Here is a 26983-nt window from a genome sequence, read left to right as displayed (position 1 = left end):
ACTGAAAAATAGGCTCAAAATGGGCCAAACATTGCACAGTGCATGCCCAGCTTTTGGAGGCTAGCTTCATCCAACTCCCTCCCCTGTGGTTGGAAGGGGCATGTTTCATCTTTTTGCAGCCAGACTGAGGTGTTTGCCTTCTCAGGACAGCCATGGAGAAATTAGAGGCTACATCGCAGCTCCAGTCACGGCTTCCATCACTGTCTTTCTCGTCTTTTCCCAGAGTAACAGCCAAACAGTGCAAGGAGGATCTACTGGTTAGCACTGCTTAGCCTTGCACGCGTTCTTATTTTAAACTTAATCTGAAATTCATTGCAAACTGTTTGTGCGGGGTATGACTATAATGACCAGACCTAATTCTTTTGAAAACATACATCTTTCCACAGGTCTCAACTTCATTAGACATCACCTAGACACAGAGCTGGATGAGGCCAGCACAAACAGCAGCCTAACCTAATAAGATGATGGATCCATTGTGTCCGGAAAACCAGAAGCAGGGGAGCTGGAGAGGTACCTTTCATGTCCATTCACTGGAGGTGTGGCTCTGTTGCATAGCTTTCCCCACATCAAGAAGCTGTCGATCAAAATCACTACAGCTCTTCCTACATCTGGAGCTTGTGAAGGACTTCTTAGTCATGCAGGACTCCTGTTCACTGCTGAACAGTTACAGCTTCACAGAAAGAACCTTGAGAGCAAACTGCTGCTGAAGCTTAACCATCACTTCACTGAGTGAAGAAATGGCACATTTTTGCTAAATACGCAGAAATAAATGCACACTTATACAATTTATGGTAAACTGAGCTGCCTTGTATGTACATATGTTGAAGATGCCTCGTTCTAATGTTTTCTCTGAGGCTGTTGTGCCATTTGGAGCAAAAATGAATATAAAGTTTACAGCATATCTTGTCACTGGAAATTGTTTGCACTGTTTATATATTTATATTATTTACTGTAGGTATTGGTGAAAAAAGCTTTATGTTGTGAAAAACTGAAATCTGGAAATTAGAATTGTTGTGCCTTATTTTGTTGATCTTTTTACATATATTCCTGTTGAAAATACTAAAATTTGTATATTTATTTATTTAGTTTGTTTGTCTGATAGCATTTATTAAAAAAATAAATTTCACATTTCAAACAGTTACTCGCTACTTGAGTAGTCTTTTCACCAAGTACTTTTTTACTCTTACCTGAGTAACTTTTTTGACGACTACTTTTCACTTTTACTTGAGTAATACTATTTTAAAGTAATGCTACTCTTACTTGAGTACAATTTTTGGATACTCGACCCACCTCTGCAGCAAGCAGCAGGCACACCTCGTAAATGGAGGGTGCCCTTACTCCTCGCAAATGGGCAATAGAAAACCGATCGGTGCCTATGACATCTCCAAAAGGCACTGGCATGATGTCGGGGCAGCGTTGGTGCGAGCAACTTTTTTGCTGATGCCATGATGCCGCCCTGGGCAATGGCCCATGTCGCCCATATCAAAAACCACCACTGTGTGTATGCTACCGTCGTATATAGTGTATCTTACTTATTTTGTATTTGTTTGTATTTTATTTGTAAAGTCTTATCTTACATTCTAAATGAGCTGATATTTTTCTTAATGGTACATTTTCTCACTCTAAACATTTGACACATTTTATATTGTAAATAACATATCAGTTTATAGGTTTTGCAAATCAGTGCATTCAATTTTGATTTAATTTTACACCCAAACCTTTTTAGAATATGTTTTGTGATATAATACAGCTGTCTGACAGAGACTCAGCTGTTCTCTTCAGGTTAATAGTTTTTTATTACCCAGAGAGAACAAGCATGGATGCAGGGGAAAAAACACCATAAAAGATTATAATTTTCTAACTTTTAACTCTGCCATAATTTTAGTTTAGAAAGGGGGGATTCAGTTTTAGCTGCTGGAGTTTAAGAAATTGGATGTTAAAATAGATATATACATATTTAATGCTTCTAAATAGTGAAAGTAGTCAACATACAAGGATCTATGAGTAATTACTGTTTTATGTCCATTCATGTCCACAGTCTCGTTAACTCCCGTATTGACTAGTGTAATCCTCTCTTGCATGGTCTCCCCCAAAAATATCTCCATCAACTTCAACTGGTTCAAAACTCAGCTGAATTATTACAAGAACCCCCTCCTACCAGAACACCACCCCTGTTCTCCAGGAACTTCACTGGCTCCCTGTGAAATTCCGGATAGTGTACAAACTTCTTCTGCTCACCTACAAGGCCCTTCATAACCTCGCTCCTGCCTACCTCGCTGACCTGTTACGCACTATCTCTTCGATCCTCTTCTTCTATCCAGCTTGCTGTGCCTTCTTTCCGCCTCAGCATCATGGCAGGCATCGCTTTCAGCTGCTCTGCTCCCAGGCTGTGGAACTCTCTACCCCCAGATATAAGAAACCTTGATTCTCTCCCCCGGTTTAAATCCCTCCTACTACTACCCATCTATTCAAATCTGCATATTCACTGTGAAACTGTTTCTTTTATCTTGTGCTTTTGTTTTCTTATTTTTCTTCACTGCCAATGTTCTATTATGTGTTTTATTCTATCATTAAGTGTCCTTGGGTGTCTACAAAGGCGCTTTGAAATAGAATTTATTATTATTATTATTATTATTATTAATAATAATAATAATAATAATAATAATAATTATAATATGTTTAGGTGTCTAAAATTTTCTGTTTTACAGCAGCCATTTGGTTTTGTAACTGATGCATCCTCCTGATAACAGGAAGTGAAACGTCTTCAAGAAATTTATAGAAGTCCAGTCGCTTACTTTAGTTTAAGCACTTGAACTAAAGTGCTTCACTAAGCCAGCACACAGTTAAATAAATTTACGGGGGAAAAAATTAAAACAAAACAATAAAAGGAAAATCTGTTATTTTTATGGAGCAGCTGAACACAAAGTGAGTCGACCAACCAATAAACTATTTCTCTTATAAAAATGAGAAGAACTCAAACTAACAATCAGTTTTCAGTTTAAACGGAGAATTTTTTAAGTTGAAATTCAACTTATTATGGTTAAAATATTGTTTTGTTTTTGTGAAATGCGGTAAAAATAAATATATGACCTGGTTTGGGAACGAAACCTGTCCTTCTCTGTCGGAACTTTACTGTGTGACACCAGGCGGAAGTAAACAGGAAAGAGCGGAAGTTCCGTTAGCTTTTCTCCTGTGTGACAGAGCAGGAAGACGGTCGTATTGTTGTCGTCTCTCAGCTGGATCTTTGAGCTGTTTGAGCAACCATGTCTTCAGTTCGGAGTCTGAGAGAGTTTATCAACGAGCGACTAACTGCTGCTGCTGAAGAAATCTTCTCAGAGTTTGAAAAAACGATCGTCCAGTACGAGGAAGTGATCGACCGTCAGCGCAGACTGCTGGATATCACCTGGAAACCCGAAATAAAGCTGCACACAGCAGGCGAGTCTCACTCTGATGGATGGATGAACTCACACATGAACGAGTCTCACTCATTTCAAAGTTATTTGCTATGTTTTATATTATCATATTATTGTTTTGGAATGTTCACCTCTTCTTCACCCTGCGCACTCGCCATCACCTCTGCTCTCTCTTCTTGTCCTGGTTGTAAAAATGATGCAGTCAGCATGTCTCTAATTTTCTAACCTGATCATTGGCTACTTAGCATCAGATTATTTTTTCATTGAGTCAGCTAATTATTTAAAAACATTGCATAAAGGGAAAATATTTAGACAGTATTTCCTACCATAAGAGCTGAACAGTCGTCAAGTCCGCTGCCGACTGCAGGCCAATATTTCATGCAGCTGCAGATGTGCATCCAACACATCTGTTGCTTTTTATTACCGGGTTCTTTTCCATCCAGTGAAATGTGTCTTCACAGCTGCATCACTTCCTCTTCTGTTTCACACACATCTTATGTATTTTATTTTGAATGGTAAATGGTAAATGGCCTGCATTTGTATAGCGCTTTACTCAGTCCCTAAGGACCCCAAAGCGCTTTACACTACATTCAGTCATTCACCCATTCACACACACATTCACACACTGGCAATGGCAAGCTACATTGTAGCCACAGCTGCCCTGGGGCACACTGACAGAGGTGAATCATTTTTTAATCACTTTCCTTTTACATGTTGTTTTTGTCTGTATTTGCCTATTTTTGATTTTTTACGTTTTCACATTGACTTCTGTGTGGTCATGTCCCCCAGATTTCAGAAATACACATTGTACGCGAAACATAATGTAGTACATTAACCTCTGGACACTTGTGGAATACACAGACATGCTGATCTTTGATTAGCATAACAAAATGTACATTTTTTTCAAATGAAGGGCTTATTTTTTTCTTCTAAAGTCACATTATTGGCACAGAATGCACACTGACTTTGTAAAGTAATATGCACTATATACATGCACAGTATATTAGTTACTCGGTTAGACTACATCGGTACTTGTGTTCTTTCTTTTGCATGGAAATAATAACCTGAGAACCGTTACCATGGTTACCCACTATCATGCGTGTCTGTGTGCACACTGAGAGGAGAAAATGAGAGCAGTGGTGCTGCTTTTTGAGCCTGACGTCACTCTCGGCAGCATCCACTTATCCCCCTGGTGCTCTCAGTAACTCTCAGAGTGAATGAGAAATGATAAAGTAAAACACATGAACAGATGATGGAAATATAATATTGATCTGCAATAGCACTTCAATTCACTTCGGTTTTATTTATATAGCACCAAATCACAGCAACAATTGCCTCAAAGCGCTTTATATTTAATGTCAGGTCGTCACCGGGGAGATTTTTTTTCAAAGTAGAGCTCTGCTTCAAAGCTAAAAACACACAGAAGCAAAAAAAACAACAACAAAAAAAACAAGAACTGCTGATGACTCACACAAGGTCGTCCATACTTTTATTTTTTCAACTTTTTTAACTGTCTTTTCAGCTGATTCAGAACACGCTGCCTGGATTTTCACTGACACCAAGAAATAAGAATATAAAGGGCTTTCTCCTTATGTGCCTGGGCATATAGTTATATTAGTGAGTTGGGTTCTTTAGGTTTCTTTGAGTTTTAATATATTATAAATGCAATTTTATGAAGCTCTTTACTACCTTTTTAACCCTGTGTGTGGGTTTATTGGGGTAATGCTGTAAAATAAACAGTTTATCCCCACAAAAAAAACAAACAAACCTTTTTCCAGACGTGATTTTTAGCTTTTTTTTACACATCAGACCAGACTTTTAGAAGAAGCGGAAACATTGTGTGTGTTTATTTTAATGATATTTTTGCTCAGAGGAGTTTTTCTTTCATCACATTAGTTTTCTTTATGTTGGCTTCGTTCTAGGCCTCCAGCAGCAGCATGTCTATAAGGAGGAGGAATTTCTCATTAACCAGCAGCTCTGTAATGAGGAGAACCGCGGAGAACCAGAGCCTCTCCAGATCAAGCATGAACAGGAGGATTTCTACAGCAGTCAGGAGGGACAGCAGCTTGCACTGAAGGAGGACATTGATACCTTTATGGTGACTGCTGCTTATGAGGAAAGAGCCCACGGTGAACCAGGACCAGACAGGGAGCAGCTCCTCTCTCACAGCTTCCTGATAGCTGAGGGTCAAGATCAGGGAGGAAGCAACTATGTAGATTTAGGATCAGCACATAGTGCAAACAGAAGTCACAGTACCGATGCAGAAGACTCTCCCACATCAGAGGGTCAGTGTAACACTGACATAGGTAAAAAGTCGGTAACATGCAATGTTTGTGGAAAATTGTTTAAGAATAAATACAAAATACATGAACATCACAGAATCCACACAGGCGAGAAGCCCTATCTTTGTGAAACGTGTGGGAAAAGTTTTACTCAAGGCGGTAGTCTGTTGGTTCACATGAGGACCCACTCGGGTGAGAAACCGTATACCTGTAACACCTGTGGTGAAAGATTTTGTTACTTATTAGCACTTAAAAAGCACAAGGCGGTGCACACGGGTGAAAATCCATTTTCTTGCACAACGTGCGGGAAAACGTTCACTCAAAGGGGCAGTTTGTTGGTCCACATGAGAATCCACTCAGGAGAGAAGCCGTATTCTTGCAAAACATGTGGGAAAAGTTTCACTAAAAAATGTACTTTATTGGTGCATGTGAGAATTCACACCGGTGAGAAGCCATACACTTGCAAAGTATGTGGGAAAAGTTTTACCCAAAGAGGTGGTTTGGTAGTCCACATGAAAACTCACGCAGGGAAAAAGTTTTAGTTCTGAATATTTAGCAGGGAACAGTGTATTTATGAAGCCGAGCTTGATAAAATTATCAAACTTGTTAACAGTAAAGCTTTCACAGAGCCGGCTTTACACACTTCCTGCTGCTCAATAAAAAGTCTTTAAAAGTCTGAAATTAAGATCATGACTCATCTCAAAAGGTCATATATGTTCCATAAATGTGATGAAATAATGAAATCTGGTAAACAAAATAACATCAGAATTTAAATGTCAGTTTTTCTGTGTGTTCTCAGCTCTCACCGGTGATGATGCGGATTTATGTATATTAAGATGTAGTGATGTGAACCGGCACTCTAGTAGGCGCTAACCTAATAGCTTACTTGTAGTCTTCTGATATTCTGCTATTCAACAGCAGCCTGTAGACGATAGCACTTAGTATGAACACTGTAGATGCTCACGTCTGTTTCAGAAATGGGAAAATGGGAGGCGGGAAGTAGAGTACCATATCCATACTGGCACTTAACATGTCTTTAGTTCAGATGACGAATGATCTCATTCTGTGAACATATGAAGGTAAAACAGTATTAGGAACTAACATTTGTCTGATTTTTAACTTTACAGTTATTTATGTTTTTTATATATATGTGTGTAAAAGCAGAAGCGGTAGGTGAAGAAAAAGTGTAAGATTTCAACTAATGTGTTTCCCACTTTAACACACACTCACTCCTCTTCGTGATGAAAACAAAGATTGGGTGTATTATCCTGTGTGTCTGCAGCCGTGATCGAACAAACATCTAAATCTGAAAATGAAAATGAATCATTCTCAGCAGCAGATCTCAAACAAACAATAAAACAAACATGAAATGCCTGTTGGCCATTAAAAAGCATTTGGCTAGTGTAGGCAACTAAGATGCAGCTGAGTTAAAACTGTATTGTTTTTGCAGTGAGGAGAACAGCCACGGTGCTGTGAGTATGAACATATGACTAACGAAAGGATCAAAACTGTTTGTTGTGGAGATTTTTGCACTGGTGAGTCGATTTCTACCAAACTAGTAGGACCGCACGATTCTGGCAAAAATAATTCTCCTGATTTTTTGATCAATATTATGATCATGATTAATTGTTGTGATTATTCATGTATTTTTGTGACAAAAGGCTTTTACTGCATGTAAACATAACACTGCTTTCACATCCATGTAATGCAACATTCCTAAATTATTCACCCACATTCCAAAAAATATATATATATTAACGAATTAATTAAAACACTTTTCCAGACCGATATGGTGTAAGCCTGATGTAAGTGCAGCCACTTAAAACTAAATATAAAGTCTTTCCCTGCATTCACTGTTCCTGCATGATGGATGTAGATGAAACTCTCAGTAACGTATTCGACAGCTCTGACCTCCCTCTACGTTTCCCTGCATGCTTTTGCATGCAGTGCAGGTTTCTCCTCTTCAGGAAAAGAACTGAGTGAGTGAGTCTGTGTGCTGAAACCTTTGTTGTGGACATGTATCTTTGCTGGTTGCGTTGGTGAGTTGGGTAGAAACGCTGATGCGCTGTACCGACTCGCTTCTGTGGATGCTGAGTCAGTGTCGGATAATTCACGTTAGTAACCATTTCTTTCTTTTTCTTAGCCGTTGTGCGTCGGTCGTGTTGCAGTTTGTGGATTGTTTTCAGGTGGTTGAAGCACTCTTCACACGTGATTTCATCTTCATTACGTCTCTTCCATTAAATTCAAAGTATTTCAAAACAACAGAGTGTGATGCTGAATGACAAGCTCCTCCCCCTCTGCTGTACAGGACAGCTCAGTTTTGTTATATGTGTCTTTTAACACAGTGTTACTCGTGCAGACTAGTTCAGGAAACCTTCAGAGAACAGCTGTGATTCAGGAAGTGCTTGATGTGCTTTTGTGTTCTGTTTGTCGAGCACAGTTTCAGTATTGTTCCATGATCATCATTTCATAGAAGGAAATCAAAATCAAATTCAAGGCTGAAATCTGATAATTTCACTGCCCTACAAGCTACTAATCAACATAATGTGACAATTTTATATGTTATTACTTTTATTTTCTCTCATGTGCAGCAAAGACGCAACTTTAGACGACTCAGTGTCGCCTCCCTCTGTGCCACACTGTGGCGCTCTCATGATGACGGTTTGTAATTCTCCAGTGAAACATGATGAATCTCACACAAGGTCAGATTTCATTTTCTGTTTGAATTGTGTTACGTTTGTTTGTTCGTTGGATGTACGGTCTGCCACTGAATTACAGTTGGTGCTTTATGATATAAAATCTTGTTAAAGCTGACCATAGAAAGAAGTACATTTGTTCTGTTTTATTATAAAATCTGTGTTTTCCAGCACTCACAGACTCTGGAAGAAAAATGTGTGTAATATGAACCGAAGTGTTTCCTGTTGTTTCTAAGTTCTGTGAGTTTGCTGCAGTTTTCTGTCACAACAATGTAAATATAAAAAGGTACAAGTGGAGACGTTGCTCGGCAACTCTTAGTTTTTAAAGCAGCTTCTTTCCCTCCAGAGTTAGACTGGCTTTGTTTTCTCTTTTACCGCCATCAGTTAAGTTTGTGTGTGTATTTGAACTTGGTTGGAAAATTGGATGTATGAAATGTTTCCATTGTATTCTGTCATATTCTGATCTGTGTAGGATTTTTTTCCTTGTTTTTACTCTACCTCAGATATTTGGATTGTGACCTGAGATATTGAAGCTGAGAAATCCTGTAGTGCTCACTGACAACACGAGTCTTTTATTTGTGGAAAGCATGTTTCACTTTTTGTTCTTCTGTTTTGTGTTCAACTAATTTTGATTGTTCAGGATTTAGAAGTGAAACTAGGAAGTTGTAGATTTTCACCATGCTCTTATAAAAAGCGAATTCTAAAGTTTTATTTGTCTGTTTCATAATTTATAAATCAAAGATGCAGAGCTGAAGATGAAGACACTTCACAGAATCAGAAGCTACAGTGTGTCAGAATTAATACTGAATTGTTAACTTAAATCAGGAAGTGAAATTCTGGAGATGAAGAATGTCTTTTGTCAGAGTTTCCTGGGCCCAGAGACACAAAAACCCCTTACCTTCACGACATTTAAATTTCAGATGCTTTCCATTTCAGGACCACTGACAGCGACGATGTTTCCTCCTGAATGTTGATGCTGATATAAAGTGTTGGTTTGTGGTTGATGTGGATTTGCTGCTCATGTGAATCCTCCCACAGTGTTTCATTAGCAGCTGTAACCACAGTGACTCTGATAAAACAGGAATTAGCAGAATCCATCTGATATGAAGCTGTGCTTTGAATACCACTTCCCTCCTCTTTGAAGAGTAGTCAGATATCTGTGTTCAGCTTTTTGTACAGCCTCTTCTACACTTTGTATCACTGTGTTTCTAGAGCACAGTAGTAGAGAGCTGTGTCTGCCAGGGTTAGGGCTGTTATGGTCAGATTAGTTGATGTAGAAGATGTTTCTGATTTATATCTTCTATTAGGGATATATTGAGCTGCAGATCCTTTTCCTTTTTTCCAGAGTATAAACTGAGGAGCCTGAAGGTCAGAATGATGTCTGTACCAATAAAGCCAAGCATCACTTGCATCTGTCTGATAGTTACATGTGAGTGTGATACGTCGTCCTTCTGTTTCAGTGACTTCAGTTTGTTGAGGAGTGATTGAGTCTCCAGCTGTTAGTCCTGGAAAAAGAAAGAAGAAAAGTAGTGAAATGCAGTCTGTATATCTGCTTAATGCAGCAGCTTCAACTAAACTTTAATCCCTGTTCTTAAACTCACCTATAATGTGAGATAGAAGCAAAAAGAGGTGCAGCAACATGTCTTTGGAGTTATTAAAGCCAGACAGACAGCACATGAACAATGTTCTTCCACTGCAGCACAATGACCAACAAATAATGTCATTGCTCAGCTTCAGTGGGTGGGGCCAGTTTAATAGCTGAGCCAATCAAATCATTTTGTGCTTCCACAGCAGCTCTGTCTCTACAAAGGTTTTTGTACAGAGTTTTGGTGTTTCCTGTCACTGTGGGCTGCAGAGCACAGTAGTACACAGCAGAGTCTGTCACTGCAGCAGAGGAGATCTCCAGATAAAACTCGCTTTTGTCTTGATCTTTTCTAAGCTTCAGCTTTTCTGTTTGCTCTGAATAATCTGCCATGAGAAGCTGTGGACGTGAACCAGACTTCTGATGGTACCAGTAGAGGTTCAGGACAGAGCCTGAATATTTGCAGGAGAGAGTCACAGTGTCTCCTTCCAAACTCATCACTACATCTTTAGATGGTGTCAGTAAATCCTCAGAGGATCCTGAAAACAACAAAGACATATTTCACCATCATGTTTCTGTATCTTTAAACTTAGTTTAGTTTATAAAAAGTGAATCAATTCAAACAACATCCAAATATTTTCATGTCTATCATCTCCTTTTACATCTCACTCCATCTTTTGATGACTCACCAGTCTGAAAGGAGACTATCATCATCCAAATGAAAAGCAGGAACATGATTTTCTCTTGGACTGAATGAACAATAGAGAGAACACAGCAGCTCTTCAGCTCCTAAATGAAGCCTTTCATATTCACTGGTGTAGCTCCTCCTCATCTCCCCCTCTGGAGAATCTACTCTGTGAAGAATCAAAAAGCTCCAGCTGCATCCTCACAGAGATTCTGACTGGACCGTGTCTGTGTTCTGTCTCCATGTTTGTCTGTGTCAAAAAATCGGTTTCCTGACCTAAACTCCTTCAGCTGCCTGTACAGAATGAGCAGCAGGACCAGTGAAGGAACCTCTCTACTCTATACATGCAGCATGATGCCTGAATGGATTAACATGTTTGCCTTTTCCTTACTTTATTAGATATTCCACTGAAAATTAAAAACATACATGTACAAATAAATTAGTCCCATATTCAGGCACATGAACACCACACAGTTGGTTTCCAGGTAAAGGTTCCATTAAAACATACATAGATGTTATACTCATATTAACAGATATGTTTTATGTATCTTTTTAAAAAAATATATACCAATGAAAAGCATGTCAAACAGTTTTCTGGATCCTTTCTCCTCAGCTAAACCAATTTAAAATCATCAATTAAATCAACTCAGTTCAATTTTATTCATATAGCACTAATCAGAGCAGGAGTTGCTTCAAGAAGCTTAATGTTGTAAGGTAACAACCATACAATAATAACCCCAACAAGCACAGAGAAAGCCTGAATGAGATGGCATTTGAACCAGAGACCACCGTGATGCTGCGCCACGCAGCTGCTCTTTGCACCTGGCAAGGGAATGGAAGGGGATGCATTGCTCTTAGTGAGAGAGTCACTAAGAGCAATGAGAAACCAGTAACTGATGCCACAGTTACCGAGTGTCCAACCATTTTCTGGAGTGGTGTTCGGAGGTGAGCTGGGGTGTTAGTCCTTTTGGCCACGTGCTCCATAAAGTGTGAGATGTGATGTTTGATGGTGGGATGTAAGAGGAGGCAGCCTGCACAGGTACAGCTTACTCAGCAGAGAGCATCTTATTCTCATTTATATTCCAAACCCTGTTCACCACAGAGATCCACAGCCTGTGATACCAAACAGTCTCTGTAGCCACTGGATTCAAACTGGGAATCAGATTTTAGCATCAAGGTGGGAAAAATCCACTTATGATGTTACTGAAACCTTGGCTGTATCCCAATTCAGGGTCTGCAGCCTTAAAGTACGCAGCCTCAACGGTGCTCAAGGGCCGCGTACTCAAAGACCGCTAAGGCCGGAAGTGCGAGGCTTGTGAAATGGGACGGTCTAGCCTCCGCCGCGCTGCCCAGGTTGCCTAGCAACCATGATAGCTGGAAACGTGTGGTTGACAGAAATGAAGGAGAACATATTTTGTTCGTTTGTTTCTACATGAGCTTTGTGTGATTAGTTGAGTATCTGAGGCTGAGACCACAGGACTGTAAAACATGATTGTTGGCCTTCATTTCTGTACTGAACAGTCATTTAAGATTAGCTAGTAAATAACAATTAGCTAATGTTGTTCATGAGACGAAAGTCAGTGTAAATATGATATGGCCAATATTATAGTTATTATATTAATCATTATTAGTTATTGCAGCAGTGAGTTTGAACTCTCAAATCAAATCACTTTTATTGTCACATCACATGTGCAGGTACACTGTTACAGCACATGTGAGTGAACTCTGTGTCAAATACTGAGCTTCAGTAAAGATTCAAGTTGCAGTTATTTCTATTTCCTATCACCTTAAATCTTCACTCAAAGACAAGTATCTTTGACAGTGTATATACAGATGTATTATATATAAGAGGCAAATATTGTTCGTTTAATATGTTGGCATTATTACATTTGGCTCAATGCTTACATATATGTGTAAAAATAAAATGTACGAGCTGTGAAAACTGTTTCTGATAGAATGAAGAGTAGACTGATATATGAAATATTCCTTTATTGGGTGAGAAAATCAGACCATGTCATAACTGCTTTAAGTCATACAGAATAGATATCAGAGCCTTAAACAGGCTGACTTCTGCTAAATGGGTCAAACTGGGCAGAAAGTATACAAACACATAACATCCTTATAGAATATGATGTAACACTATAGATCAACTTACCTCAGAATATATAAAGCATATAAACAATTACAGCAATATGATGCAACAAACACAGCAGTGCTACTAATCCAAAATACTCAAAGCTTCATAGAACTGAAACAAACATTTATTTTTAGCTCCATTCTGCTGCTGATACATACTTTAGGTTTCTGAATATTAAACTTGTTGCTGCCTTTCATAGTGTGTAACTTGTGATTACGTCGCTGTGACGTAATCGGCCTTAAAATGCGGCCTTTAAGGCTGCAGACCCTGAATTGGGATACAGCCCTTTTATTTTTCAGGAATGTGTAACTAATATTCCCTCCTACTAGAAACGGAGATGTTACGTAAACGAAGTGGAACGGAAGCCCTTGTCTGCCGGAGCTTGACCGTGTGACACCAGGCGGAAGTAAACAAAGGAAAGGCGGAAGTAGCTTTCCTCCTGTGTTGATTCAGCGGCGAGTGTGAGCTGAGTGTGTGAGCTGTGGCAGTAACAATGCCTTCAGTTCAGTCTCTGAGAGAGTTTATCAACGAGCGACTAACTGCTGCTGCTGAACAAATATTCTTGGAGTTTGAAAAAACGATCGTCCAGTACGAGGAAGAGATCGACCGTCAGCGCAGACTGCTGGATATCACCTGGAAACCCCAAATCAAGCTGCACACAGCAGGTAAGTCTCACTCTCGCCGTTTTAAACGAGGAGTTTGTCCTGTAGCTGCAGCTGCTGTCAGGGTGAGCACAGGGACCCCACACCGAGCAGAGGCTCAGGAAACCTCAGTGGGCAGACGGTGATAGTTGATAACCAGCCCTGTGATACCCGTTATCTCTGATTGGAGTTTAAAGTTTTGGTGAGTCAGCTAACACACAGACAGCCCGGCTAATGCGAGCTTGATTTGTAGTTAAAGCTCTCAGCTGATTTTGTAATGGTGTGTTGTTGTCAGCTGGGTGTAGAGAGCAACAGCTGTCAGCTGATCACCACCACCTGCTGAGCTGGTGTCTCCTCAGTCTTCACAGGAAGGTCAGTGCCAGGGTACTCGATCTGTCCTTCAGGAGGGATCTGTTAAGATTTGTAATGGACACAGAATTTCTCCTCTGATCTTTTATTGTATTAGATCTTACTAAAATTATAATTATTACTTTTTCCCATTTTACTGCAGCATTTAAAAATTTCCTTTATATAAGCACAGTTGTACTTGCATCAAGTAAAACTGTGATTCTGATTCTAAGCGTACTCTTCCTGCTAATGTAGAGATCAGTCAAGAGAGCAGTCTGTAAAATTTTAGCCCTGAATGTTAATGTAACAGTGCTTTTATTTTAGAGTACATGCTGAAGGACGCTAATGCAAAACAGTCACCACAAGCTTTCCATTTAACATCCACACATTTCATGTTGATTATTCAGTCATTGAACATATATATTATTTATTGCCTGCAGCTTTTCAGCTGTATCTTGCATTTTAACTTCCCTCTCTTACTGCTATACTTCTGCTGATGTTCCTCTGTTGATGAGCCTGAGTGTACCGCTGGCAGAGGAGATAAATTGCTTCTTCACCTGCTCCGAAACACCACAACAGCAGCACTCAGCTGCTTCAGCCCTGCTCCCATCCTCATCCTGACCTTCACCTGGTTCCTGCACTGCTCCACTCACTGTACCAGAGCACGATGTCAGACAGGTGTTCCAAGCAGTGAACCCCAGGAAGGCTGCTGATCCAGACGGAGTACCTGGCAAGGTGCTAAGAGCGTGTGCCCACCAGCTCACCCTCATCTCCACAAGAATCTTCAACCTCTCACTAGATCAGGTAGCCATCCCTTCTTCCACAGAGAAGAAGTCCTGAAGTTGGCAGCATGGTGTTCAGAGAACAACCTGGCACTGAACACCAAGAAAAGCAAAGAGGTCATTGTCGACTTCAGGAGCCACAGCACTGACTTAGCCCCCCTTTACATCAATGCAGACTGTGTGGAGAGAGTCCACACCTTCTGGTTTCTCTGCGTCGTCATCTCCACTGACATTTCCTGGACAGACAACATTACAATGGTCATCAAGAAGACCCAACAGCGACTACACTTCCTGAGGGTCCTCAGGAAGTACAAACTGGACTCCAACCTGCTGCTGAGCTTCTACCGCTCGTCCATTGAGAGCCTGCTGAGATACTGCATCACAGTATGGTTCGGCAGCTGTACTAAGGCGGACAGAGCGAGGCTTCAGAGTGTAGTTAAGGCAGCACAGAAGATCATCGACTGCCCTCTCACCTCCCTGATGGACATTTATTCCTCCTGCTGCCTCAGCAGAGCAGCAAACATCATCAAGGACAGCTCCCACCCTGGCTTTGACCTCTTCAGCCTGCTTCCCTCAGGGCAGCACTACAGGTGCATCAGCACAAAGACCGACCGACTAAAAAAAACTGTTTCTTTCAAAGAGGCATAACCAGCCTGAACTCACACAAGCACTGACCACACAGTTCCACCCCCCAATTCAAGGACTTCTATACACAGACTACAACTCAACTAACATCACCACTGTGCGATATTTAATTTATGTGCAATAGCCCGCACTGTAAATATATAACACTACTTTTTTCCGATATTTGTATAATTGCTATTTTTTAATACACACTGTTCATTGTACATCTGTATTATGACAATAAAAGGCATTCTTTTCTGTTCTTAATTGTGGAGTAGGGTGTGTATTCTCAGCTGTGGCCTTTCTCATTCTAATAATCTTGATGCGACTTTCTCACTTCATAACTGACTGTGAGGATTCCAACATCAACACTCATTCTCCAATATTTTTAACTGCTGACAGCAGCGATCATCAGCAGGACAATTTTTTTATGGATTTTTTTACTGACTCACACTGTGGAGCCTTATTACAATCAATATTTTAATATGCGTTTTTCTTTTCTCCTTTCATCCTTGCAGACCTCCAACAGCAACACATTTTTAAGGAAGAGGAGGATCTCACTAATCAGGCACTCCAGCCCAGTGTGGACCAGGAGGAACCAGAACCTCCACAGATTAAAGAGGAAAAGGAGGAACTGTGCAGCAGTCAGGATGGAGAGCAGCTGGGACTGAAGAAGGAGACTAATACATTTATGGTGACTGCTGCTGAGGAAGGAGACCACAGTGAACCAGACAGAGAGAGGCCACTCCCTCACAGCTGTCCTGAAACTTACACCCAGGATCAGGAAGGAAGCAAGAAAGTAGATCCAGGATCAACTGGAAGTACGAACAGAAGAGCCAATAACAATGCCGAAGACTGTCCCATGTCAGGGAGTCAATGTAAAACTGAAACAGGTAAAAAGTCTTTAAAATGTGATGTTTGTGGAAAAAGCTTTAAGAAAAGGTCCCAAAAAAAAGAGCATCACAGAATCCACACTGGTGAGAAGCCGCATTCTTGTAAAATATGTCAGAGAAGTTTTGCTCATAGGAGCAATTTGTTGCGCCACATGAGAATCCACACGAAAGAGAAGTTACATTCTTGCCAGACATGTGGAAAAACCTTCAGTCAGAACAGTCATCTGCTGGTCCACATGAGAATCCACACAGGTGAGAAGCCGTATCCTTGTCAAACCTGTGGGAAAAAGTTCACATGTAGTACGCATTTGTCAGTGCACTTAAGAACGCACACAGGTGAGAAACCCTTTCATTGTAAAAGATGTGGGAAAATGTTCACACGTAATAGTATTTTGTTGCGCCACATGAAAACTCACACAGATGAGATGCCATAGTCTTGAAATTTTTCTAGAGAAGACATTACGTGCGACTCCAAACTAAGAAAAAAAGGGATTCATGGTTTGTGTTATTGTTATTCAAGGTTTATTAGAGTGCACTCCAACTGTGATCATGTGAGTTTTGTTCCATCTGTGTCACACTTCACTGCCATCATGAGGATAAAAAAAAAACTCCAAATGAAAAACATAATGAATATTAAAATTTTCTCATTGCCAACTGGAGACAATTCATATTTGTTATGAACATTTTTTTCCAACCCTCATATGTAACAAAAGCAGAATAAAGATGTCCAGCATGTTGTTGTAAAAGACTCCGTATAAAAAAAAAGAAAGAAGAAAGAAAGAAAGAAAATGTCTTTTTAATGATGAATGATGTCAGCGTTTTCTTTTTTTTTTTTTTTTCAAGCTGATGAGTTAAAGGCTTTTTCTCAGAGCATCATTAGTGTTAGTAATCGATACAGTGATCAGTGCCTGTTGTTTTTGTGATGTCATGTATTCATTCTAACCATTAAGTCTTTGTAAAGTTCTAATATAGAAATGACAGATTGACACTGATGAAGGCTGCAGAGAGCTGTGACTGATCATAAGTGAAAGCAGTCACAGAGGAGAGTTCAGTTCAAAAATGTAAATAATGGTAAATGGCCTGTATTTATATAGCGCTTTACTAGTCCCTAAGGACCCCAAAGCGCTTTACATATCCAGTCATTCACCCATTCACACACACATTCACACACTGGTGATGGCAAGCTACGTTGTAGCCACAGCCACCCTGGGGCGCACTGACAGAGGCGAGGCTGCCGGACACTGGCGCCACCGGGCCCTCTGACCACCACCAGTAGGCAAGGGGTGAAGTGTCTTACCCAGGGACACAACGACCGAGACTGTCCGAGCCGGGGCTCGAACCGGTAACCTTCCGATTACAAGGCGAACTCCCAACTCTTGAACCACGATCAAGAGTTGGGCATAAAGATATGCTTTAATCTCCCAGCTGACCTGCTGCAGGTTAAAGTTTGATATGATGGTACTCTGATCAATGTAAACATGTCATACTGAACCTACATCTTTACAATAGTGCATATAGCACATTTACAGTAGCACTCTAAAGTACATCATGATTGTCCTCCGCTGACTCAGATTAATGTTTCAATTCAAAACATGAAACACTTAATTTGAAAGTATCTAAATTATTGTGTTGCTTTTATGCTTTACTATAGTTCAACTTCTTGAAATGTTTTATTTATATGTACAAATTTAAATGTACAATATAAATAAAGATTAAATGTGCTGCCAGCTGCAGGCTGAGCCCACGGTTGGTTTGTGGTTGATGTGGATTTGCTGCTCATGTGAATCCTCCCACAGTGTTTCATTAGCAGCTGTAACCACAGTGACTCTGAGAAAACAGGAATTAGCAGAATCCATCTGATATGAAGCTGTGCTTTGAATACCACTTCCCTCCTCTTTGAAGAGTAGTCAGATATCTGTGTTCAGGTTTTTGTACAGCCTCTTCTACACTTTGTATCACTGTGTTTCTAGAGCACAATAGTAGAGAGCTGTGTCTGCCAGGGTTAGGGCTGTTATGGTCAGATTAGTTGATCGATCTGATGTTTGGGTTTTGTAACGTTTATCAGGAATATATTCACCCGAGTATCCTTTGGCTCCTTTCTTGAGTATAAACTGAGGAGCCTGAAGGTCAGAATGATGTCTGTACCAGTGAAGCTCGATATAGCTATCACTTGTCTGATAGTTACATGTGAGTGTGACAGATTCTCCTTCTGTTTTAGTGACTTCAGTTTGTTGAGGAGTGATTGAGTCTCCAGCTGTTAGTCCTGGAAAAAGAAAGAAGAAAAGTAGTGAAATGCAGTCTGTATATCTGCTTAATGCAGCAGCTTCAACTAAACTTTAATCCCTGTTCTTAAACTCACCTATAATGTGAGATAGAAGCAAAAAGAGGTGCAGCAACATGTCTTTGGAGTTATTAAAGCCAGACAGACAGCACATGAACAATGTTCTTCCACTGCAGCACAATGACCAACAAATAATGTCATTGGATGAGCTCAACTTCAGTGGGCGGGGCCAGTTTAATAGCTCAGCCAATCAAATAGTTTTGTGCTTCCACAGCAGCTCTGTCTCTGTCTCTGATCTTTACTGCTTCATTTCTCTGTTGTCTTTGTCATCAGTCCAATGACACAAGAATCAGAGGTTTAACAGTGTGTGGCTCCCTCTAGTGGATGTTGTGGAGTATTCTGTTGTCTTTGCTCCAAAGGTTTTTGTACAGAGTTTTGGTGTTTCCTGTCACTGTGGGCTGCAGAGCACAGTAGTACACAGCAGAGTCTGTCACTGCAGCAGAGGAGATCTGAAGAGTCATCAGTGTTTTGTCTCCACTCACATTAAAAGTGATTCCAGGAACTGGGTCTGAGATTTTCTCTCCTGTTCCAAAATGAGAGATCAGGAACTCTGGTGGTTTTCCAGGATACTGTCGATACCAGAAGAAGTAAACAGTTCCAACAGCAGCTTTGGAGTATTTATAGGACAGAGTAATAGTGCTGCCTTCTAAAGTAAATTCTTCTTCTTTGGTTGGAGCGAGTTCTTCACATCTGATAACTGAAGAAAAAGCAGTATCAGTTTTTAATCAGTAACACAAAATTTACAGTAATCATTTGAATTGAACATAGTTTCCTGTGTAGGTGAGCATACCTGTGAGAGTGAGAAGAATCAGAGGAAACACACAGTGATGTAATGACAGCATGTTGAGGAACATAAAGTTTGTTTTGTGTTGAACTCTGTTGAATGTGGAGGTTTTTCTCTCTTCTATAGTTCAGTAACAGCTCAGCTCCTCCCTGAATCTCTCCTCCTCCTTTCTGCTCTCAGTTACACAGTTACACTTTGGGATTCATTTATATCATTAAAAACTGTGCCTATGCCTTTTGGTCAAAGACAGTAATTAGTTCAGGACATGATTTAGTTACATAAAGGTAATAAATAAGTGTGTAGTTAATAAATATTGTAAGTAAATTTATTCTAAAATGTTTTGGCTTTGAAATCTGATCAGAGGAAGACATGTATCACAAATGATCTCTGTTGTGTTATGCATTCAGCAACAGTAGCGCTCTCGCCATGAACCTGTCTTTGGCGTATCTTCTCCAGTAATGTTGTGAACTAATGTTTCAGCAGGAATAAAAGAGGAAATAGCTCATGTACATGCTTGTGCCTTGGGAAACTTTCATCTTTGTGAGTATTAATATGTTCAGATAGAACGTGGATATGTCTTTGCCACCACCTTTTAGGTCATGTAATGTAATGTGCATGTTTTTAAAGTAGGCTAATTATTAAGTCTGGCATTAAGACGTGTGTATTAGCGAGTAATTTATTTTCATTTTTCATACAAAAGAAAAAAGTCTTAAGAAGGAAAAGGTTTATAAAGAGCTTCAGTAAAATGAAGAAAAGCAAGCCTTGCTCCATTTATCAGCTTTAGCGTACTGGTTCTTATAAAGCACTTTTCTGCTTTACTTGAGCACTCAGAGTGCTTCATACAACACGCCTCGTTCACCCTTTCACACACATTTATACTCAACAAGCAACTTCAGGTTAATCATGGCCTCCCGTAAAAATATGTTTTCTAGTTGTAATCTGCTGAATGAATCAACTGCAAGAGATAAAATTATCTATTAAAATATTCTTAATATTCTGTGAGCAAACAAAACAAAGAAAGATGAGTGTTTGGTTTGAATCAGAAACGTTCCCACTGCTGTGTTTCTTCCAGCTCTGCTCCTCTGCTGCTGTAGGACAGACTTCCCCCTGAGCTGAACACTTTAATTACAGGACTCAGGAGAAGACTCATGTGACATTATTGTAGCTGCTAAAGTTCTTCATCACAGCTGTGTCTCATTCTCTCAAGGAGTCTACACTCCCAGAGCAGTGTAACAGTGTGTGGCTCCCTCTAGTGGATGTTGTGGAGTATTCTGTTGTCTTTGCTCCAAAGGTTTTTGTACAGAGTTTTGGTGTTTCCTGTCACTGTGGGCCTCACAGCACAGTAGTACACAGCAGAGTCTGTCACTGCAGCAGAGGAGATCTGAAGGTTCAGACCATTTCTGTCATCGACCATTCTGACAGAAAGTTTGGAATTTGTTGTGTTTTGTGTTCCCAAGTTAAAGATCAGGAACTCTGGTGGTTTTCCAGGATATTGTCGATACCAGTAGAACTCATCACTTCCAGTTGCTTGTCTGGAGTATCTGTAGGACAGAGTAACTGTGCTGCCTTCCAAACTGGACTCTTCAGTTTTGCTTGCAGTGAGTTGTTGACAGCTGACACCTAAAGGAACAGAAATCTGTAAATATTGTGTTTTATACAAAGAAATCATAAATAATAATTAAAATATTAGGATGAAGTTTTTTCACATGCAGATTGTCATGTACCTGTTAGAATCATGATGATTAACAGAGAATTTTCATAACAGTCCAACAGCAACATGTTGGACTGAATCTTCTGTGTGTTGAACTCTGTTGAATGTGGAGGTTTCTCTCTCTCGTCTGTTCTTCAGTTGCAGCTCAGCTCCTCCCTGAATCTCTGTGTCTCCTCTTTGGTTGTAATTTTCTGATCAAATCTTGTCACAATGAGACTTTTCTGTGTTCTAACACTCACCTATGCAGTGAGAGAAAAGTACAAACAGGTAAAGGAACATGTTTCAGGTGTTGAAGTCACACAGCAGATGAACAAAGTTCAGCAGAATGAAAAAACTAATCAGCCTCTCTGCTGCACAGCCTTCTCCTCAACATCAGGCTGTAGTTCTGCAGGAAGAAACCATCTCATTGGCTGAGTTCAGCATCAGTGGGTGGAGCCAGAGAGAAACCTGTTTAGAGTCTTTATAAACAGCGAAACATCTGCTGGTGTTAAAAGAAACTAAAGAGGTGCAGTTACAAGTTAGACAAATCCAGACAGTGACTTTTACAGCTGGCTTCACTGCATCAGTGTCTGCACAAGTTTCCCGTTCAGACTGTAAAGTTTGGGGAGGAGAAGATTCACTGGAATCATCCAGTGACAGTGAATTCACTGATAACTACACAATTATTTGACAGCAGGGAAAAAAGCATATCTGAACCTGTTTTTGTGTTCAGCTGTGATAATTGTAGCAGTCAGACAGTGAGTGCCTGAAGAGAGATAATCCCCTGTGTACTTAGAAGCCATTTTTTCTAATTCTGTTCTGACTCTGAGCATTAATTTGGGTTTAACCCAGGACTGTATAGGCGTCATTAACTTTCTTCCAGTCTAACCAGAACTACAAATGGAAATTCCTGTATGAACATCTCCATGCACAAGTTTCATACACTACTCAGAAAACCTTACAGTCCATGACATTAATTGCCAATACACCCAACAATACTATATCACAAAACACCCAATCGTTTTAGCTTACAGCTAACAAGTATGTAGCATAACAGCTAACATTAGCAGCATGAACCAGCCACATAGTAAACAGGTCAATACACACTGCACTTCTACATCCACTAAATGCCTAAATGGCATAAAAACCTAAAGCTGTCCTTTCCAGGCAGGGCTCCACGTCTACTCACAGTTCTTTAGCGATGCGCACGACTCACACCGTGTGTGGACATCCCCTGCTGAGTCAGTCTGCCAGGTGGCTCTTGCTATACGTTAACTCAAACTCTGATCCCTGGAACATGTGCTCAATAGTGCAACTGTGCTCTCTCGCCACAAGGGGGCTCCCACACACAGTTGACAGCCTTTCCAACACAGAGGACAGATTGTGTAAAATATCGGCTGTACATGTCATGATCTTGGGTCTGATTATTGTAGGCTCTACCTTACAATATAAAACACCAGTCTTAAGGCCTTTACATGCTGAGTGTGTTGCAAACTTGTTGTGTAATGTATATGCCAGATTGCCTGTACTTTTGTACTTTCTAGTTAGTTTGTTTTTTTTCATCTTGACTTTTTGTATTTGTGTTGGTAGGCAGGTTGGACTAAAATATATGATCTGGAAAGTTCATTGGAGGGGTATAGTGCTCCAGGGACTCCAGGGAGAAAGGGAGTCCACACAACACTCTCTCAACTCAGGGTTTGTCTTACCACACACCTGGGAAGATAGAAACCAGGAATCTACACAGAAGAAACACACAGCAAGTATCTTGAAGCATCAGCCGCAGCACAAACACAGAGCAGAAGGAGCCAGGGCTTCACTAACTCTAATTCAACAGTCCAGTGAAGAATGACAGCCAGCTCAATTCTGCATTTGAGATCATCAGAGACAGGTGGGTAAGGTCAGAGGCAGCAACCTGAGATGAGGCCCACTCAGGAACACAAACAACAACAAAGGAACACAGACAGAGGAGAGAGAGAAAACTAAAGTAGAGAGACAGACAGCAAACAAACCGAGAAGTCAGCCGGAGAGGACTGAGAGACCATCACATTTGGCTTTTAATTCAATGTAGGTTTAATAAGTTTTTAGATTGAGTTTAATCATTTCAGTTTAGTTTTCAACTTTTAAAAATATTTATTTTTAACTGTCATTGTCTGTTTTAGTTTTAGTCTTTATTAATTATTATCGCCTGAAGGGCAAACGTCATATAAAGCCTCATAAAGCACGTTTTGAACACATTTGATCAAATTCACAAATATTTAAACTACGGGGATTTCCACCGTAAGTCTTTCTTTTCTTTTTTCCAAGTTTACAAAATCATTTCAGGTCTAATTTTTATTTTTGTTTTAGTTAACCAAAATACTTTTCACATGTAGATTATATTAGTTAACTATAATAACCTTGATATATACACAGTAAAGGTGTTCCTCAAAAATGCACTGTAAGTGCAAGAAGTGGACATGAGTGATGATGAGCAGGTCCAGATGCTTCTAAACACGGAAAGAAAGAAACGAACATTTTGGCTTCATCTCAGGAGAAAGTAGAGTTGATTGTTGCGTACTGCAGTGGTCTGAATGGTCCAATCTGTTAATCTACAAGCAAAAATCATGAAATTTGAAAAATATGAAATTTCAAACTTGATCCAAAAAACATTAGTTAATCCTGCGAAATTACACTGTCAGTGTGAAGGGCTGCATTAAAATAGGTGACTCTGAAAAACATTTGTAACACAAAGTATTTGCAGTAATTTTATTCACCTGGTTCAGAGTTTAATTTGTTCCCTTTCCAATCTTATCATCTTTTGTCAACTCCCCTAGTTTAAGGTTCTGACGTCCTGACAGTTGCTTGTCTAGTTTTACCTTCTGTCTCATTGCTTTTGATGATCATCACCTTGTTACACTCTTGTTTCTCCTCATACCTCTAACCCTCGTGTGTTTAAATAGTGCTGTTTATTCCTCAGTGTCTGTGTCAGTCTATGTTGACCTACCATCATGTGTTCCCTGGTTGACTGGAGATGCATTTTCTGGAGTTTGTCTGTTGCTGCCTTCTTAATCAGCAGTCTTATTGCACCAGTCACCCAGGTCAACACCATCACCGCTGCCCCAGGGCCAACGGACTGTGAGCCACCCAGCATTCAAGCTTTGACGCTGGTGCCCAGCTTGTAAGAGCTCCTGTTATTCGGCATTCCAGACAGTTCCATGAATAAACCAGCTTCATCATTGGTGTGGTTGTGGTAGGAGGATGAGGAGCCATGCTCCCTCTTCCAAGAGGAAGAGTGTTCTTGTCACCGGTTCTCCCCGTGGCTCAGTCCTGCCTCCTTGCCTGGGCGCTCCAAGGACACCAGATTAAGCCAGTGAGTCTTGTGCCTAAGTTTACCCAGACTACCTCAGGTACAATGAGAGCAGGCAAACCCTGAGAGTTTCGTGATCCCAAGCAACCTGGGCAGTGTCAGCAGCCTATCAAGAAACACTGTTCCAGGTTTATGTAGACGACATGTAGCTGCTGTTCCTCTCATTCAGTATTATTAAAGTGAACTGAAATTCTGTAGTCTGCATTTCATGTTGTGCAGTCTCATTTAACTAAAGTTGGTGCTACAAGTTGTTGTATAAACTTCCTAAGATTAAAACCACTCATGGGTCTGATCGTGTAAATGACTATTATGTATCTGGACTTCATATGATTGTTGAGTTTCTCACTGTATGTATTATTGTAGGGTCTACCTTACAATATAAAGCACCTTGAGGCGACTGTTGTTGTGATTTGGTGCTGTGTAAATAAAATTGAATTCAATTGAATTCAATTTAAACATCATGATGAATTTCTCATCTAAAGCTCTCATTGAAAGGCTCCAGGTGAGGAAAAACTTGGTTTTTGTATCAGTGATTTTAAAATACTCCAACCAGAAGAAATACACTTCACACAAAGCACATCAGTATAGAAAATTGAATATATATATATATATATATATATATATATATATATATATATATATTTGGTCTTTATCGCACAAAGAACATTGTTCAAGCAGGAATTTCTCTTTCTGATCAGCAGTGATCAGAATATTTTCTCAGACCAATGTCAGAAGAGCTTTGCTGCAGAGCTTAGCACCGTTACCTCACAGCAACAAGGTCCTGAGTTCAACTTCACCTTCATGTGTGGAGTTTGTATGTTCTCACTTTGTTTATTTGGATTCTCTCTGGGTGCTCCAGCTTCCTCTCACAGTCCAAAGACATGCAGTTAGTGGAATAAAGTCAATGTTAGCCCTGTATCAGATTTGTGACCTGTCCAGGTTGTACCCTGGCTCACACTCTATGGTTGCTGGAAGCTTCAATCTTCAACGGATTGAAATTAAGAAGGAATCATTTAGAGGAGTTTGAAACATTAAATCATTGAATCCATGAATCTGAAAGTGTTTTTGAGTGCAGAGTGCAAGATGCAGACTGAAAGGTCTATTTAACAGTGCTTTTCAGAGGAGAGGTTTTATACTGAACTAAGCACAGACTCACTGAAGAATTATGAAACCAAGCTTCAAATCCAGGATACAGAGGTTGTTTGCATCAGAGATGGATCGGAGTGTCAGAGGAAAAGCTGTGCCAGCAGGATGGTCCACATACACTGCTACTCTGTTGGTGGACAGCAGTGTACATGGACTGGCTTCATTATTCTCACTGAAGAATTATGAGACCAGACTCCAAATCCAGGATACAGAGGTTCAGTGAATGTGGTGTTGAAGGTGTGGAGGTGGATCAGAGAGTCCAAGAAGATACAGTAGAAGGACAGAGTGCCAACAGGATGGTCCACATACACTGCTACTCTGTTAGAGATAATGTCTTTGGGGATGAAGGTTTCTGTGTTATTATGCAAGACAGAGTAAGAGTAAGAGCAGTCCAGACTCCAGGACTGATTGTTCAGTCCAAACAAACAGTCATCACTGCGTCCTCTCCTTTTGATTCCTTTGTAGCTCACTGCTATAGAAACATATCCACTCCACTCAACCTCCCAGTAACACTGACCAGTCAGCCCATCTGTGCACAGCAGCTGAGGGCGGTCAAATCTCTCTGGATGATCAGGATATGGCTGCTGTGCATTCAAACGCATTACCTTTCTGTTGTTGTCAGACAGGTGGATCCATTTGTATACTGTGTTTGGGTCGATTGTGAGTTGATAGGAATCTGATGGAGAGAACAAATAAATCCAGCTGCAGTTATTGATCGATCATCTATTCATTGATCGGCTCTTTGATGGTGACTCCTGATATCAGAGATATAAATGAGCGACACAATAGTTTAAAGATGGTTGGATTTGTGCTGTTTTGTTTCCAAGAATCATCATAAAATCAAACTTACACTTCTTCAGACCCAAGCTCACCCGTCGGACACCATCAGGCTCCACCCTGCAGGGAGAGGAGGGGTCAAACCAGCACAGTCATTGCCAACATGCTAACATGGACATCGCATCACTCATACTGTTATAGAGGGAAGACTTCATGTAACTCTTCCATCTGCATAAAACAAACAAACAGGCTGAGTGAAGGTGGCAGGGATCTGTTCATACCTGTTTAGAGACTCCTTTCCTGCAGACCACTGCTTCACTTCTTCAGGTGCATCTTGAATCAGAATTGCTCTTTTAAAATCAAATATTAAAATTTTCACACCACCTACATGTTTTTTTTTTAATGAAATAGAAGAAAAGTAGGAACTTAAAGTGTTTTTTCCCTCATATATCAGTTGAGTGAAAGCAGTAAAGCCACCAAGAGACTTTGATGTGCTGACATTCGTCCTCTGCTTGTCATGGTCACTTTTAGTAATTATCTACATAAACTACTGAAGAAGACTGATGGATTCAATGCATCCATCAGAATATAAATATGTGTGCATGTTAGATATAAAGCTCTTACATAGAATAGGTGAATGAGGCAAGTTGCATAAAGCACTTTGCGTGCTCAGATCAAGTAGAAAAGAGTTAAATAAGAACCAGTCCATTTACCGTTTATTCAATCTAAGCAGCTTTGGAAGACGGCGACTGGACCTCATTAAGTTTTTTGAAGAGGTTTCTCCTTCGGTATTTAAACTCTAGTGGGAGTTGTCCA

General features: G+C 40.2%; 1 protein-coding gene and 1 gene segment (V, D, J or C); one reads left to right on the top strand and one right to left on the bottom strand.

Moving 5' to 3' along the window:
- The first annotated feature begins 3172 nt into the window (after nucleotides 1–3172).
- LOC134616221 (zinc finger protein ZFP2-like) lies at nucleotides 3173–18588 on the top strand. The gene is made up of 6 exons (XM_063460948.2): nucleotides 3173–3435; nucleotides 5336–6230; nucleotides 8287–8356; nucleotides 9604–9634; nucleotides 13275–13460; nucleotides 15709–18588. Exons 1-6 carry the CDS (start codon nucleotides 3264–3266, stop codon nucleotides 16515–16517), a joined length of 2163 nt encoding a protein of 720 aa, XP_063317018.1. The 5' UTR covers nucleotides 3173–3263; the 3' UTR covers nucleotides 16518–18588.
- Nucleotides 18589–18617: 29 nt separating this feature from the next.
- Nucleotides 18618–19467, bottom strand: LOC134616466 (T cell receptor alpha variable 3-like). The segment is given in 2 exon segments: nucleotides 18618–19121; nucleotides 19215–19467. Coding segments are annotated over 2 exon segments (444 nt in total).
- Nucleotides 19468–26983: the final 7516 nt, after the last annotated feature.

Source organism: Pelmatolapia mariae, linkage group LG18 (genome assembly GCF_036321145.2).
Source record: "Pelmatolapia mariae isolate MD_Pm_ZW linkage group LG18, Pm_UMD_F_2, whole genome shotgun sequence".
Taxonomy (NCBI): domain Eukaryota; kingdom Metazoa; phylum Chordata; class Actinopteri; order Cichliformes; family Cichlidae; genus Pelmatolapia; species Pelmatolapia mariae.
Note: the sequence above shows the minus strand (reverse complement) of the source record. Positions and strands in the feature narration are given on the sequence as shown.

What these genes read in the sequence shown, in the direction of transcription:
- LOC134616221 (XM_063460948.2), top strand. Translation starts at nt 3,264, where the DNA reads ATGTCTTCAGTTCGGAGTCTGAGAGAGTTTATCAACGAGCGACTAACT. An exon ending in AAAACTCACGCAGGGAAAAA is followed by an intron (nt 6,231 to 8,286) that starts GTTTTAGTTCTG and finishes TCTCATGTGCAG; the next exon opens with CAAAGACGCAACTTTAGACG. An exon ending in AGAGAGCTGTGTCTGCCAGG is followed by an intron (nt 9,635 to 13,274) that starts GTTAGGGCTGTT and finishes TGAGTGTGTGAG; the next exon opens with CTGTGGCAGTAACAATGCCT.